Source organism: Ictalurus furcatus, chromosome 26, assembly GCF_023375685.1.
Source record: "Ictalurus furcatus strain D&B chromosome 26, Billie_1.0, whole genome shotgun sequence".
NCBI lineage: Eukaryota > Metazoa > Chordata > Actinopteri > Siluriformes > Ictaluridae > Ictalurus > Ictalurus furcatus.
In genome coordinates this window covers 16018809-16034658 of record NC_071280.1, presented here as the reverse complement: position 1 = coordinate 16034658, position 15850 = coordinate 16018809, and the positions used below count along the sequence as shown (strand labels likewise).

The 15850-nt window shown below is 42.2% G+C and overlaps 2 protein-coding genes across 4 annotated transcripts in view; one reads left to right on the top strand and one right to left on the bottom strand.

Annotated features, from left to right (window-relative positions):
• The first annotated feature begins 1124 nt into the window (after window positions 1–1124).
• Window positions 1125–6873, top strand: LOC128602527 (cell surface glycoprotein 1-like). 3 transcript variants are annotated; one of them, XR_008384852.1, is made up of 11 exons: window positions 1125–1304; window positions 1634–2161; window positions 2401–2458; window positions 2729–2802; window positions 2976–3048; window positions 3158–3645; window positions 3866–3938; window positions 4048–4856; window positions 5091–5187; window positions 5266–5361; window positions 5604–5641. XR_008384852.1 is itself a non-coding variant. In XM_053616398.1 (11 exons), the coding sequence occupies exons 1-11, from the start codon at window positions 1302–1304 to the stop codon at window positions 6790–6792; spliced, it is 3006 nt and encodes a 1001-aa protein (XP_053472373.1). In that variant the 5' UTR covers window positions 1131–1301; the 3' UTR covers window positions 6793–6873. The 3 variants fall into 3 exon arrangements, 2 of the variants coding, with proteins under 2 accessions (XP_053472373.1, XP_053472374.1); XM_053616398.1 differs by lacking the exon at window positions 5091–5187 and adding an exon at window positions 6239–6873 and having other exon boundaries at window positions 1131–1304; window positions 5604–5853; XM_053616399.1 differs by lacking the exon at window positions 5091–5187 and adding an exon at window positions 6239–6873 and having other exon boundaries at window positions 1141–1304; window positions 2404–2458; window positions 5604–5853.
• Window positions 6874–7848: 975 nt separating this feature from the next.
• Window positions 7849–15850, bottom strand: part of epha6 (eph receptor A6) — a 58165-nt gene continuing 50163 nt past the window's right edge. Inside the window, exons 13-17 of the mRNA XM_053616193.1 lie at window positions 13563–13772; window positions 12506–12655; window positions 11358–11551; window positions 10507–10656; window positions 7849–9496 (exon numbers count right to left, since the gene is read on the bottom strand). Coding sequence (XP_053472168.1) covers window positions 9382–9496; window positions 10507–10656; window positions 11358–11551; window positions 12506–12655; window positions 13563–13772 — 819 coding nt within the window. The 3' untranslated portion in view covers window positions 7849–9381. The remainder of the gene's footprint in view (window positions 9497–10506; window positions 10657–11357; window positions 11552–12505; window positions 12656–13562; window positions 13773–15850) is intronic.

Here is a 15850-nt window from a genome sequence, read left to right as displayed (position 1 = left end):
CTTTTCGACACGGTACATTATCAGGCTGGAAGTAGCCATTAGAAGATGGGTAAATTGTGGCCATGGTCGGCAACATTACTCAAATAGGCTGTGGTATTCAAGCGATGATTGGTTGCTATTAACAGGCCCAAAGTGTGACAAGATAACATTCCCCACACCATTACACCACCTCCAGGCTAGGCTATTCCAGTCTTCAACTGTCCAGTTTTGGCAAGCCTGTGCCCACTTCAGCCTCAGCTTTCAGCAATAATCATGCCACAGCCAAAATCACTGAGATCACATCTTTTCCTCCATTCCGATGGTTGATGTGAACATTACTCCAAGCTGCTGGCCCGTATCTGCATGATTTTATGCATTGCACTTCTGCCACACGATTGGCTGATTAGATAATTGCCTTAATGTATAGGTGTACAGGTGTTCCTAATAAAGTGGTTGGTGAGTGGAAAGAAGAACATTAGAATTTTTCTTTTAATATGTAGTCAATTGTACAGTTTCAGTCTTATTAAAGGGAATAAATTGATTAACGTCCTTGTAATTGACGTGCTAAACATATTCAATCAGCTCTTAAAGGCTTAAATGGTTACAATCTTGCTTATTTATGGAAATGCGCAAAAATTCTAAACTAGAGAATAGCCAAAATGAGACAACATAGCTTTCCAACATAGACAACATAGATCTTTCCTGTCCAGGTAGCTGACTGTAGTAACAGCAATCTGACAAAAACCAGCAAGTGGACGGGAGAAACCCAATGACGTAACATCACTTGATGAATTCACACTGTTATTCTTTGAAATCAGCTAATGCTGAGATTCACTCAGATGTGTTAGCTATGATTAAAAACCATGAGGACACCAATGGGAAAATATTTCAGGGCATTTAGACAGCTTGAAATAAATAACTGACTGAGGCCTCTTGGGGCTGAGCCCCCATATCTTAAAGTCCTAGAAATACCCCTGTCCACGATATCTTATATATTAAATTTTTAGCACATTGTGTGATGTGGTTGTGAGCATAAACGTATGGTTACATATAGTTAGTGTAAAACATTTACTATGGGATGGCTCAGTTGCCATGGAGAAGTTTTTCACTTTGGAATATTAACGCATCATCAACTATGAAACAGTGTGTTCGAATTCTAGAACAAAGTGAGGAGAGACACTGAATTCCTTTTCCATACCAACACACAAACACACTTCAACGATCAGCAAGAGCGAGCAAGCGACTTCAGCTACAGCTAGCGATTATTCAATTTGAACATTTCACTCTTTTCGTTCCACTTTTCACAACATCCTCTTTGGAAAATGGTGAGTTGTAACCTTTTGAATATGGCTATGTTGATTAGAAAGTTTGATAGTCAGGATTCATATTACGGATCCACTGGTATTTTATAGTTTAATATTCAGTAGGACAAGTGGCCTATTGTGTGCTCGGGAGCGCTAAAGCCTTGGACACAATGATTTAACACAGAAGCAGAAGATACAGTACAATAAGTAATATATCCAGACCTGGTTATTCCGAGAAATGTAATTATTTCATCAGTAGGCCTCAGTATGCACATGTTCATTGCTTTTTGTACTTCTTTCTTGCTGAAATAATTTGTTTCTCTAAAAGCCAACTCTGTTTCGTTCTTCAGTCCAAGTCTCAGAAAATTTTGTATTTTGTGCCTGCTGCAAACCCAGCCCACCCCATCCAGCCCCCTCACTTCTACCCCCAGTCCCACCCCATCCAGCCCCCTCACTTCTACCCCCAGTCCCACCCCATCCAGCTTCCTCACTTCTACCCCCAGTCCCACCCCATCCAGCCCCCTCACTTCTACCCCCAGTCCCACCCCATCCAGCCCCCTCACTTCTACCCCCAGTCCCACCCCATCCAGCCCCCTCACTTCTACCCCCAGTCCCACCCCATCCAGCCCCCTTACTTCTACCCCCAGTCCCACCCCATCCAGCCCCCTCACTTCTACCCCCAGTCCCACCCCATCCAGCCCCCTCACTTCTACCCCCAGTCCCACCCCATCCAGCCACCTTACTTCTACCCCCAGTCCCACCCCATCCAGCCCCCTCACTTCTACCCCTCATCCCACCCTGCCATGCCAGCTCATTTCTACCCCACACCCTCAATGATGGAGATGAAACAACACCACTCCTCCATCCCGTCTGTCCAGGTATAACACTGTTTCTTTTCCAGTCAAAGAGCTATTCAAGTTCAAGTGTAAATATAACATATATATAACATTTGGTTGAAATTACAAATCATAATTTCTTCAGTGATTAAGACTGAAGACTATAATGTAAAGTGTTGTCTTTGACATCTCTTCATGTTTATTCCTAATAATAAACGGTACTTTTGATTATTTCTTTTGACATTTATTATATATCTTACCATGACTCTCCATCTGTTCAGCAGCAGTATCCACTGGCCACACCTGCTGGATTTTGTCCTCCCGATGGCTACATGCACAGTAATTAGCATTTCAACTGTTTCTTTTTCTCCATATTATTTTGGCTGAAGGCGGCACAGTGGTGCAGCACTAAATTGCCCCCGAATGGGTGTGAATGAGTGTGTGATGAACTACGATGATGCGGTCAGGATCAAACCCTTGTTTTTAGTGGCGTTGATGAGAAATAAAGTCATTCGTAAATGTTTACATTGGGCTATAATATTTCGGATTTGGGACAGGCCCTGAGATGTTACTTGACTGACCCGATGATGGTTGTTTTTCATGTTTCAGATGAAGTGTATTATCCCACTCCCCAGCCTCCTCAGCACACCCGGCCACTTCTGGCAAAAAAGGAGCGCACACTGGTAAGAAATCTCGTCTCCCCTGACACCACCTCCTGTACGATTAGTGCTCATGCTTTTATATACACACTGGCTCAGTTTTTAAACAGGACTCCATAGGTCAAAAGTGATTAAATAATAGCAGTTTATTATTTCACAAGAAAATTCATTCACTTTGTTCTCTTTTTCTCTCTCAGTGTGAAGATGAAGGTGTTCAGGATGGCAGTATTATAACTCCTCAGACCCCTGCCACTGACGTGCTCACACTCGGTAAACAAGATTAAAATATACCTGTTTTCTGCTGTTGATTCTTTTAATGTTGTAAAGTTTCTGTGCAACTTTCTCCGTCTCTCCATTTTATCTCCTTCTTGTCCTGCAGTTTGTCCAGATGAACAAGTGCCACCTGTATACACACTCTGGCCTGTGCCAGCGGTTGAGCCTCAACCCACCTCCGATCTGCCTCCTGACCAAAGCAGCCGTGTCATTTCTGAAGCATCTCTATCCACACCCACAACTCCTTCATCTCTCGCAGTGGCTGAGATTATGGAGGCAGAGAAGGCCGAGCCATCCACACTCCCAACTCCTACACCTCTCACATTGGGTGAGATTATGGAGGCAGAGGAGTCTGAGCCAGCCACACCCCCAACTCCTCCACCTCTCACAGGGGGTGAAATCATGGATGGAGAAGAGGCCGAGCCATACAAAGTTCCACCTCCTACACCTCTCACAGTGGTTGAGATTAAGGAACAGACTGTGGATATTGACGAGATTGTCAACGGTATATGGGAGTGGATAAAGGATCAAGTCATGAAAGATAAGACCAAGAAGTTCCCTATAGACAAGTCTCACCACAGCAAGTACCCCAAGGTACAGCAGTAAAGTCTGTCTGCAGATCACAGGCCTGAGAGGACATGCCTTTGTGTCCATATTTGGACATGGGGGTGTGTCTCTGAGTTTGTCTGTGGATGGAAATGTACACACTGGCTCAGTTTTAAAACAGGACTCCATAGGTCAAAAGTGATTAAATAATAACAGTTTATTATTTCACAAGAAAATTCATTCACTTTGTTCTCTTTTTCTCTCTCAGTGTGAAGATGAAGGTGTTCAGGATGGCAGTATTATAACTCCTCAGACCCCTGCCACTGACGTGCTCACACTCGGTAAACAAGATTAAAATATACCTGTTTTCTGCTGTTGATTCTTTTAATGTTGTAAAGTTTCTATGCAACTTAGACCGTCTCTCCATTTTATCTCCTTCTTGTCCTGCAGTTTGTCCAGATGAACAAGCAGCGCCTGTATACACATCACCGCCTGTGCCAGAGCTTGAGCCTCAACCCACCTCCGATCTGCCTCCTGACCAAAGCAGCGATGCCATTTCTGAAGCATCTCTATCCACATCCACAACTCCTTCATCTCCCACATTGTCTGAGATTATGGAGGCAGAGGAGGCCGAGCCATCCACACCCCCAACTCCTTCATCTCTCACATTGGGTGAGATTATGGAGGCAGAGCCATCCACACCCCCAACTCCTTCATCTCCCACATTGTCTGAGATTATGGAGGCAGAGGAGGCAGACCCATCCACACCCCCAACTCCTTCATCTCTCACATTGTCTGAGATTATGGAGGCAGAGGAGGCAGACCCATCCACACCCCCAACTCCTTCATCTCTCACATTGTCTGAGATTATGGAGGCAGAAGAGGCCGAGCCATCCACACCCCCAACTCCTTCATCTCTCACATTGTCTGAGATTATGGAGGCAGAGAAGGCCGAGCCATCCACACCCCCAACTCCTACACCTCTCACATTGGGCGAGATTATGGAGGCAGAGAAATCTGAGCCATCCACACCCCCAACTCCTCCACCTCTCACAGGGGGTGAAATCATGGATGGAGAAGAGGCCGAGCCATACAAAGTCCCACCTCCTACACCTCTCACAGTGGTTGAGATTAAGGAACAGACTTTGGATATTGATGAGATTGTCAAGAGTATCTGGGAGTGGATAAAGGATCAAGTCATGAAAGATAAGACCAAGAAGTTCCCTATGGACAAGTCTCACCACAGCAAGTACCCCAAGGTACAGCAGTAAAGTCTGTCTGCAGATCACAGGCCTGAGAGGACATGCCTTTGTGTCCATATTTGGACATGGGGGTGTGTCTCTGAGTTTGTCTATGGATGGAAATGTTGGCTTTTAGTCTTTTAGGGGCTTTGGAAGTTGAGAACATCAAAATGTAGAACTGTGTGTACATGTTCAGAGAAATGACTAATTATGAGTCTTATATTGTTTTTAACGTGTGTTAATGTTCCACAGTAAATCTGATTATCATGAAGCCAAACGCACAGTTTTACTGAAAGAGTCCAATGCTCTTTTACGTTTATGCTTTTGGTCCAGGTCTTACACGGCTGTGGTATGCTGTCTCACATTTTTAGCTTTTTGATTGGCTTAATTAACACACTGGATGTTGACTTTGCGCTCTGTTCTGTAGAGAGTCGAACTGTTCATCAAGAGCCTGGACTACAGCGTGGACGACAAGCGCCTGCACAAGGAGTTCCTCCCGTTCGGAGCCGTCGTCAGTGCCAAGGTCAACTAATAATCCCTACATTTTCTTCCTTTTCCCAATGCTTATTTCATATCCTGTATTTTGTATAGCTGCTGCCGGAAATGACCTTTAACATATAACATAAGACGTACATATGGACTATGGGGAGGTGCGATAGCAGTACCCTGATACTAACATAACATAGCTGTTCTGTTTACATTTTAGTGTGTTGCTAGTGTAATGCTCATTCTTTGCTTTCTGTATCTCCTCGCTGTTCCCTACAGGTGGTGATGGAGAATGGCCGCTCCAAGGGTTTTGGCTACGTTAGCTATTCGTCTACTAACGAAGCCATGGAGGCCATTAAAGGCATGAACGGGAAGATGTTGGGCAGGAGGCCGATTCATGTAGCTCTGTCTAATAGCAGAGAAGAGTGCAAGCCTCACCTCACCTGGACAGAGCAGAAGACGGGGAGCAGCCGGCCTACCAACCCTCGGCAGAGTCAGCACAAGGACACACAGAGAGTCCAGTCACAACGTGAGTCACTGCCGTCCTTGTAATGTCTTATAGAATGGATCTTGTTGCCCATTACCTAGAGAGCTTCCTATTAAACTAAGCACATGTGGAGAGACAATACTTTTGAATGCAATGTGATCTAGATTAGTGCAATGGTAATACAGTTTTGCAATAATATTATATACCAAGATAAATGGTGACAATTATGTTTATATAAAACATATAAAAAAATTTTTACCTGCAAATATTTTCTTGAAATAATCAAATAATCAAAAAAAATGTAGCATCAGATACTACCGAATGATTAACGACAAACTGATTTACAAGGAGTTCTTCAGCAATCGTGTGACCTCCAAACATGTGCTGCATTGTAAATAATTTTGATTGTAATTTTTTTTTTTATCAGCTTCACACAGAGTCTGGATCGTTGGCGACAGCTACGTTCGACGGAGTGAAGCGCGAGCAAGGGAGACCATGGGCACCAATCTTGGTGTGGCTTCTCAGGTCGAGTGGTTTTGCAGGGGAGGCATGTATTGGGGTGAACTCCTTTACTTCTTCAAACAGTGCCTTGAAGGAAGAACTGCTCCAGATGTGCTAGTGATTCACTGTGGGGGCAACGACCTAGGACGTGTGGAACGTTTGCTGCTTCTCAGAACAATGAAGAGGGACCTCTTTGAGCTCCACAGACAGTTTCCCCAGATGAAGATTCTGTTTTCTTCAATCAACCAAAGGCGCCAATGGCAGCATGGCCTTCCGGGAAAGGTGGAGAAAGTGCGGATGTTTGTGAACAACGAGATGGCTACGTTTGTTTCGTACATTAACGGGAGCTTTGTCCCTCATCCGCACATACAGTTTAATAAGCCTGAACTGTATTTAAGAGATGGGGTTCATTTAAGCCCTAAGGGACATGATATATTTTTAACTGGTATTGTCCAGTGTCTGAGAGACCTCAACCCATAAGCTTGATGCATTGATGGTGGTTTCCTGTTCGACCAAGATTGAAACCAAAGCCTGACCTAATAAAAATATTTCTCCAACTTACTAGCGTTGCATTATTTTATTTACCTAGAGGCTAGACCATTGGGTATATTGTGAATGCCTCATGGCTGAGAAAAAATAAACATCTCTGGTGATTTTATATTTTTAGTGAACAAATTTTCAGCAACAGCAGGTCGGTGCTGTAACTTCGAACGTCGCATTACATTTCCAAACGAAATTCAAATGAAATGCTACACAGAATCCAGAAGTATTTAAACGTTGAGTTTTAACCTCAAACTTTTAACCTAAAATCTTTCACAGTGTGTCTGTGATGGCAAGAAATGTCAGAGTAACCAAACAGGTGTCGCACTCTACCATATAACAAGGGACCAGTGTCCAGGTGTTTATAGTGAAATCTCTATTAATGCCCATGCCTATTGCTGCTTAATCTGCTCATATATGTAACTTGTTTGTGTCTATAATTGTGCGACTGCTAATGGCAGCGTAGTCATTTAATTAGAATAGTCTAATACCCCTAATTTGCATAATAGTCACAGTGACTCGCATTATATTAACATATTTAAATGAAGTAAAGAAATGAAACAAGTGCACAGAGCCATGAAGGTATGATAAGAGCACAGCTGTAGAAAACGACGAAGAAAAGGCTAATAAGGATAAAGAAGCTGCTGAAGGGTGATGATTTGGAACTGAGAATTACAGCGGTTCTTGAAAGTTTGCGAAGTTTCTCTATTTCTATATCAGATTTCGTCAAGGTACATAAAGCGAACCCAATTAAACAGACGAGACAAAAATATTACGCTCTGTGATTTATTTATCGAGGACAGTGATACAGTATGCGGACACTTTTAGGACTTAAGTGTGAAAATCCGACGCTGTTTTAGGACAGATTTATGTAGAAAATTCTACAGGGTTCACAAACTTTCAAGCACCACTTTATATTTTAGGTTGAGTTGAAAGATCTCTACATAAGGCATGTTGTAAACACCGTGCACTTGTAATATACTCGTCCTTTTTTTTTTGCACTTCATTTCATTTACAGCTTCTGTTCATTTTAGTGGAGCAAAATGACCCGACAAAACACACAAGGCATCCATCGTCGTTTATTTCTTACAAACATTCAACCTAATCGATCCACTTAAACCTCTGTATTAATCCAGAATAAATTATAAAAAATAATATACTATTGTATTACTAGTCCCTATTCATTCACCGGTTTTCCCTTGACGAGTCCTCAGTGTCCTGGACATGTGCTCTAGTACAAGGACAGCCTCTGCATGTGGCGTTTTAGAGTGTGTGTGTGTGTGTGTGTGTGTGTGTGTGTGTGTGTGTGTGTTTAAAGTAAGCAATACAGTGCATTAATAGGAAAATGCACTAATCTGCAAGGTATATGTGTGTAAAGTTAGCAATAGAGGGTATGACTGAATTATTGTTATGTAAGCATGATAACCTGTAAGGTGTACGTGTGTGTGTGTGTGTGTGTGTGTGTGTGTGAGAGAGAGAGAGAGAGAGAGCACGTACTTTCTCTGCTACACACCATCCTACTGTACATTCAATGCGTATATTCTATTTATACTAAAACCGCCCCTATCTAACTCACCATGGACAATCTCGCCTGTCTTAAATAAATAAATAAATAAATAAATAAATAAATAAAAGAGCTTTATAAATCTTGTGCATCACAGCAGAGTATGTAGGTCTGTAAGGTGAAGACTGGCATGTACATTTGAGAGTGTGAGGTCTGATGCAGAAGCACGAGACCATGGCTTTCAATCTTCCAAAAGGTCCAAAGCGATCTCGCACGGCGTAGCTGACTGCCTGAGGAGGTCAATGGTTTTGTGCTGCGTTTTTTTTTTTTCCTTTTCAAAACACAATTCTCTACTCCTACGCCCTAATTTAGCGTCTTTTCTTGGTCTGAAAAGACTGCACATATTGCTGCAGGAAAAAAAAAACAACAACCCATAAAACAAACAAACAAACAAACAAACAAAACAAAACAAAACCCCAGACATACACATGTACATATAAATACCAGCATAAATATCAGATGATAAACGATGGGTAAAAGCCGTACCAATCCGCTCGACATTCAAGGTCTCTCGAATTCCTGGAAGTAGCATGATAAATAAATGATAAATATCTATTAAGACACGTACTTTGTTACATTAAAATAGCAAATATACTATTAAAAGTTCTCCGACTGTGAATCCAGCCAGTCACGGAACTTGTGGATGATGGACAGATGACATCACCATAGCGACAGTGCCATGTTTCCAACCCTGATTGGTTGTCCATCTCCCAGAGACGCTTTGTTTCGCACTGGTCCCTTTTCCCCTTTGATTGCTTTTTCATTTGGAAGCCTTCGATGGCCGGTTGAAAAGTTTTGAGAAAGCCTGAAGTTCTCTCATCGCGGTTTGTAAAACAGACGAGGCCTGACTGTTTAGGTATATGTGTGCATGTGTGTGTGCGTGGGTGTGTGTTAGGGTAAGTGTGTGTTTGTGTGTGTGTGTGTGTGTGTGTGTGCGTGTGTGTGTTGGTATTGGCTGGTCCGTCTCATACGTGGAAGCCGCTCTGTTGAATGTGCAGGAACTGCAGTCGCAGTGTCTGTATGCTGCTCACTATCCTCCTCTGGTGGCCGATCAGAGACACGCCGATCCTCCGGACGTCGCTGCGAGAGGACAGACCACATGCACAATGAGTGAGGTTCAAAACTCTGCTATAAACCGTCGTGCTGTTGTGTTGATTCATTTTCCATAACAGCACCTCTAACTGCACTTTCCACTGCAAGGCAAATCGCATCTCCGTATCAATATTAATCCGCCCATTCTACTACAGTATAATTACTATAGCGACACCTCTACACTATGGCACATAATCCGCATAATCTACGACTAGCAATAATCTTATTATTTACTCAACATTTATAGAAGGAGTCTCCAGTGTCAGCGATTTGCAGGACAGAGGGGTTTCTCATTTCTTGTTAACGTCACACATCTGCACATTTTTTTATTTTTATTTTGTCTTAATACCTTGAAGAAGTTCACAGCATTAAATGTAACTATAAATGGATAAAAAGTACGACATGTTCGTTAATAGATTAAAAAATCGTAATATCGGCCAAATTGCTGAGGTATAAGAGGAATAAAACACGTCGCGACATGCTCTTATGGGAAAATACCGATCGTCCGTGTTACACTGCATTACATCAACCCATTGTTGATTATTTTCCCCGCAAGAGTTTTATTACTTATTAAACATCCTGTCAAGCTTTAAGCACATCATATACAGTGAATATAAAACGCTTTTGCAGTGTAAAAAAAAATAAAATAAAAAAAATGAAACCAAGTTAAATAACGTCAGGTTAACTTATGCAAATTCTTTTTTATTTCTCTTAACACATTTCTATTTGTTTTTCACTTCAGTGCTGTCGGTTGCTATATCGCATTAAAGGTGGAAAAAAGATTGACCTTGATTTCATTTTTAAATATTATATACAAATCCCTGCGATTTTAACAAGGGGTGTGTCGACTCTTTATTTTTTTTATTTATTTTTTTAAATTTATTTTTTTTAAATTAAAAATCCACTCAAGGTCCAGCCTCAAGTTTAATATATTTTTTTCTCACTGTAAATTCCGTTTCCTTTTCAACTGTCACAAAGCGGCAGACTGTCTTACTTACTCGATGCTCATGCTGGAGATGGAGTCCAGGGTCGTGTACCCTGCCGCTATGAAGTTGCTCTTGTACTGACTCATTTTGATGGAGTCCAGCCAGTCGCCGATGGAAATGAAGAGAGGATAGTCAGGCAGGTCGTCTGGGGAGTCGGGTAAACTGTGCAAACACCAAGGACAAACACGGCGCCGTTTAAACGGAGGCGCGTGGACGTGCTCGGCGAGATCAAACTCAACGTTATACGTCAATAGGTCATGGGGAGAAAAAGATCAAGCAAAAATAAACTGCACACGGCACAGCCAATTCATCCTACCGCGTTTTTTGCAAGCTGACAAATTGGTAGCTCATGTTAACATCTCCTAACTGAAAAGACGGCGTGATATCGCTTCGGCAAGGACACAACTCCAACAGGGATCCTCGTACACATTACCGTGCAGCTCACTCGGCTCATGAAGGACTTGATAATTAGCTCGTGAGTAGAGACTATAAAGTGGTGTCGTCTACTGCCATGTATAATTTATAATTATTACCACCATTCGGAGCTGTTAGTTCTGCACGAATGCTCGAATCTCAATCATTCCTACCTCTTTGAATATTACCGAGCAGACAGTACATTATTATTTGATCAAACCGACCAATCAAATCCTGCGTCAAGTCAGCCCTCGTTGCTGGTAGATTCCACACAGCTTCTAAAATAGCGTTCTGGTAAATGAGGTGAATATGTAAAAGGAAGATAGTACGAGACGAGCATGTCTGTAATTATTTCACTGACTTGCAGCTACCGTATGCGTTTGACATTTACATATCGACGCATTCGTTATCTGACGGCGACAGTGGTGGCGTGGTGGCTGGAACTCCACCTGTGTACATCCTCCACCAGCGTGAGGAGGCTGCTGGGGTTGCGGATGAGCTTGTCCAGGAAGCTGAGGATGTCGTGGAAGCGAGGCCGCCTGCTGCGCTCCTTCTGCCAGCAGTGAACCATCAGCTGGTGCAGAGCCACGGGGCAGCCCATGGGCGCCGGCAGCCTGTAACCCTCCTCTATGGACAGGATCACCTGCAAGGAGGACACACAGTGGAGATTTACACACTGCCACACACTGGCTGGAGATGGTCTTTCAATATCGCGTATAAATGTAACATGGATGACGAAGAAAAAAAAAAAAACATGACGGGATTGCGGAGCCTCGTGTAGAGTCTTCGCTTATCTCCACGTGGGTGATATGTGAACTCGACTGACAAACGTGCTTCATGCCTTTGAGGAGCAGCAATCTTCTTCTTGTAGTCATGGATACTGTCACCTGCAGTACTGGAGCACTCATACACAATGGCTAATACCACACCACAGAGAGTACGTAAGCTAGTGAAGCGGTTTCGTCATCGTGTAACCCTTGGAGGCATCATCCGAGCACTAGGTATGCCGAGACCTTTAAATGGTTTTACATTACGCCCATAGATAACCAATCATACCAAGGAAGACCAATATGGCGGCCAAGTATCATTAGGTAAGGTAGATAGGTGGCACCTTCAGCTGTTAGATGGTCCAAGATGGATACCTGTAAGATTTGCTCTTCCCAACACTCACACAGTACAGTTTGGCTTTACTCTGCTTTATCCATACACTGTAATGATTTATAAAGAGGATGGGTTCCTTTTTGTTTTTTTGGGTTCCTGTCAAGGTTTCTTCCTCATGATGTCTTTCTTGCCATCGGAAATCTAAATGCACATCTGGAGTCCTGTAAAGCTGCTTTGTGACATTTTTAGAAAACCCTTTACAACAGTGGTCACCAACCTCACCAACCTTGTTCCTGGAGATCTACCTTCCTGAAGACTTTATCTCCAACCATACTGGTGCCCACCTGACCATCGAATCACTGTCTTAAGAAGTTCTTGATCAACTAAAACAGGTGTGTTAGATTTTGGTTGGAGATGAAACCGGAAACAGGAAGGTAGACCTCAAGGAAGAGGTTTGGTGACCACTGCTCTACAAATACACTGAAATTGAGCTCACATCCTGATTGGACATCTCCCAGTACGGCCGTTCTCCGTAAGACATCACTTCCCACATGACGATGCCGTAGCTCCAGACGTCGCTGGCTGAGGAGAACTTCCTGTACTGGATGGCCTCCGGAGCCGTCCAACGGATGGGAATCTTCCCTCCCTGCGAATAAGAAGAAAAAAAAGTATCAGTATCTCCATTCCTTCAATCTTCAACTTTCTCATCGTACACTTCGGGTCAGTTCTTGTTTCTAATAAATCAGTCCAGTTCCAAGACTGCCGAGGTTTCATGTCATACACAGAAGATCCCATTTCCACATAATTCACTACTCTCCTGAAAATCCAATACGTGCAGATTGCGTTAGCAGACCAAAGACTTTCTCTCATACAGTATTAAGACTAGATTTCGATGATTCTTGTTGCAGACACTCCATTATCTTCTCACACTATCATCCTACAGAAATGGATCTCAAAGTCCACTTATACTCACGACGCTCAACTCAGTTACGCAGCCAGGTCCTGAGATAAACCGCATTTGTTCGGTCCAGCTGCACAGCCGCCTTTCTGACTCACGATCCAGACAAATTAGAGAAATGACAGTAAAAGACTCTTTCGGAGCCAAGACCAGCATGGAGCCAGGGATCTTCTAACCAATATTACAGAAGACGAGCGTGGTGTTGGGTTTCGGAAGCACAATCTCGAGATGCAAACCAATTACACTTCACATAAACTCGTTGTATTTAATGAGTGTTAAGTGAGAGCTTATTTTTAAGTGATTCTGGAGACTTTAGGCTCAATAACATTGAGCTAACAAACCGTGTAGGATAGTTTCTATATTCTCTCAGATGGCTAGATAGATACTGCGCAAACAACGACAATAACAACAACAACAACAACAAAAGTTCACCAGCTTTATGTAAGGAATAACCCATAGCTGAGGGTGGCGTTTTACAAAAATAATGATGTAGAAATGCTTTATAACTGTATGTGGTAATGCTTTATAACTGTATGTGTTAGTCGGCTTTATAAGGTTTCTCAGAATCTATAGCAGGTGTGTGCGTGCGTCTCACTGTAGTGGTGTAGGAAGCCTCTGGGTCGTCCTCCAGGACCCTGGACAGGCCGAAGTCCGACACCTTACACACCAGGTTGTCATCCACCAGAATGTTCCGGGCTGCCAGGTCCCGGTGGACGTAGCCGATGTCGGACAGGTACATCATACCGGAGGCTATGCCACGCAGCATACCGACCAGCTGGATGACGGTGAAATGTCCATCGTGCTTCTGCACAGTGAGGAAGAGAGAGAGAGAGAGAGAGAGAGAGAGAGAGAGAGAGAGAGAGAGACAGAAATCAACTGCTAAGATTTATACAGCTAGTCAGATTTATCTCTCATATCTGATGCTGATAGATGAGAGAACAAGGATCTCTGCTCCTGACTCGAAATCCGTGACTATTAAAATAATAAAAGAAACCTGCTTCGTGTTTTTTTAATGCCCAGGAATCTACTAAAAACAACAACAAAAAAAATGGTGTAAAAAGCACATCTACCTTCACCTCATTAAAAATGCAACGTGTTATAAATATTCATGACATGCAAATTGAAACAAACCTTCCCAACGCTACCCTGGTTAGGCTGTGAGCTGATGTCTTGCTGTGAATGCTATTCTGTAAGGTCTGTCTGTACAAGCATTTCTTATAGTTTACTGCCTGACAAAATAATTAAAGAAAGCAGTTATAAATACGCCGTGTTCTGTAATTTGTATCACAAGCTGTGTTTGAATTAACATGAAACAAATGATCAAGATATGCAATAATCAATGCAGTTTCTTTAGAGTTTTTCCACTATTACTGACATTTCTAGATCAAGGAGTCCAACAACCTACAAACCTTCTACAAAGTGCTTTACACTGTTTCTCGTTCACACACCAATGGTAGCAGGGCTGCCATGCAAGGCGCTAACTTGCCATCAGGAGGAACTTGGGGTTCAGTGTCCTGCCCAAGGACACTTTGCATGTGGAGACATGTGGGCCAGGAATCGAACCGCCAACCCTACGATTAGTGGACAACTAATATCTTATCTTATCACATCTCATCTCATCTCAACCCGCTCTACCACCTGAGCCACTGCCACCCCTGTGAAGGACTTTAACAGGAAACATGGCAAGCCCATCACGCCTTACTTATTAACAAATAAAAAAAAAAAACTGGAAGTACTGAGGACCGACCGAGAAGTGGACGTCCACGAACATCCACTGACGATGGAACAACCGACGTGGCGCTAGCAAACATAATCCTCTACATATGGAGACACCCTGTATATAATATAATATAAAATAATATAACATAATATAATATAATATATATTTTTACTTTTCAATTGTATTTTTCAATAATATTTTATCTTATTTTTAAATTATTCAAATTATCTCGTCTTATCTTGTCTCATCTTATCTTATCTCAGCTTATCTCGTCTCACCTTATCTTATCTCCTCTTATTTCATCTCATCTTATCTCACCTCATCCTACAGAGTAAAATCCCTAGTGTTGAATTAACACCCAGAGTCCAGTGGACTTATATTAACACTATAGGGTGTAAATTCAATTCAACATTCTGGGTGTTAAATCAACACTGGCGATTTTGCTGTGTATCTTATGTCATCTTATCTCGTCTCATCTTATCTCATCCTATTTTATGTCATCTTATCTCGTCTCATCCTATCTTATCTCATTTTATCTCATCCTATCTTATCTCATCTCATCCTATCTTGTCATCTTATCTCGTCTCATCTTATCTCATCTATTCTTAACTCATCTTATTTCATTTTATCTCATCTCATCCTATCTTATCTCATCCTATCTTATCTCATCCTATCTTATGTCATCTTGTCTCATCTTATCTCATCCTATCTTCTCATTTGAGCTCATCTCATCCTATCTTATCTCATCTTATCCTATCTTATGTCATCTTATCTCATCTCATCCTACCTTATCTCATCTCATCCTATCTTAAGTCCTCTTATCTCGTCTCATCTTATCTCATCCTATCTTCTCATTTTATCTCATCTCATCCTATCTTATGTCATCTTATCCTATCTTATGTCATCTTATCTCATCTCATCCTATCTTATGTCATCTTATCCTATCTTATGTCATCTTATCCTATCTTATGTCATCTCATCCTATCTTATGTCATCTTATCCTATCTTATGTCATCTTATCCTATCTTATGTCATCTTATCTCATCTCATCCTATCTTATGTCATCTTATCCTATCTTATGTCATCTTATCCTATCTTATGTCATCTTGTCTCTTCTCATCCTATCTTATCACATCTTATCTCATTTTATCTCATCTCATCCT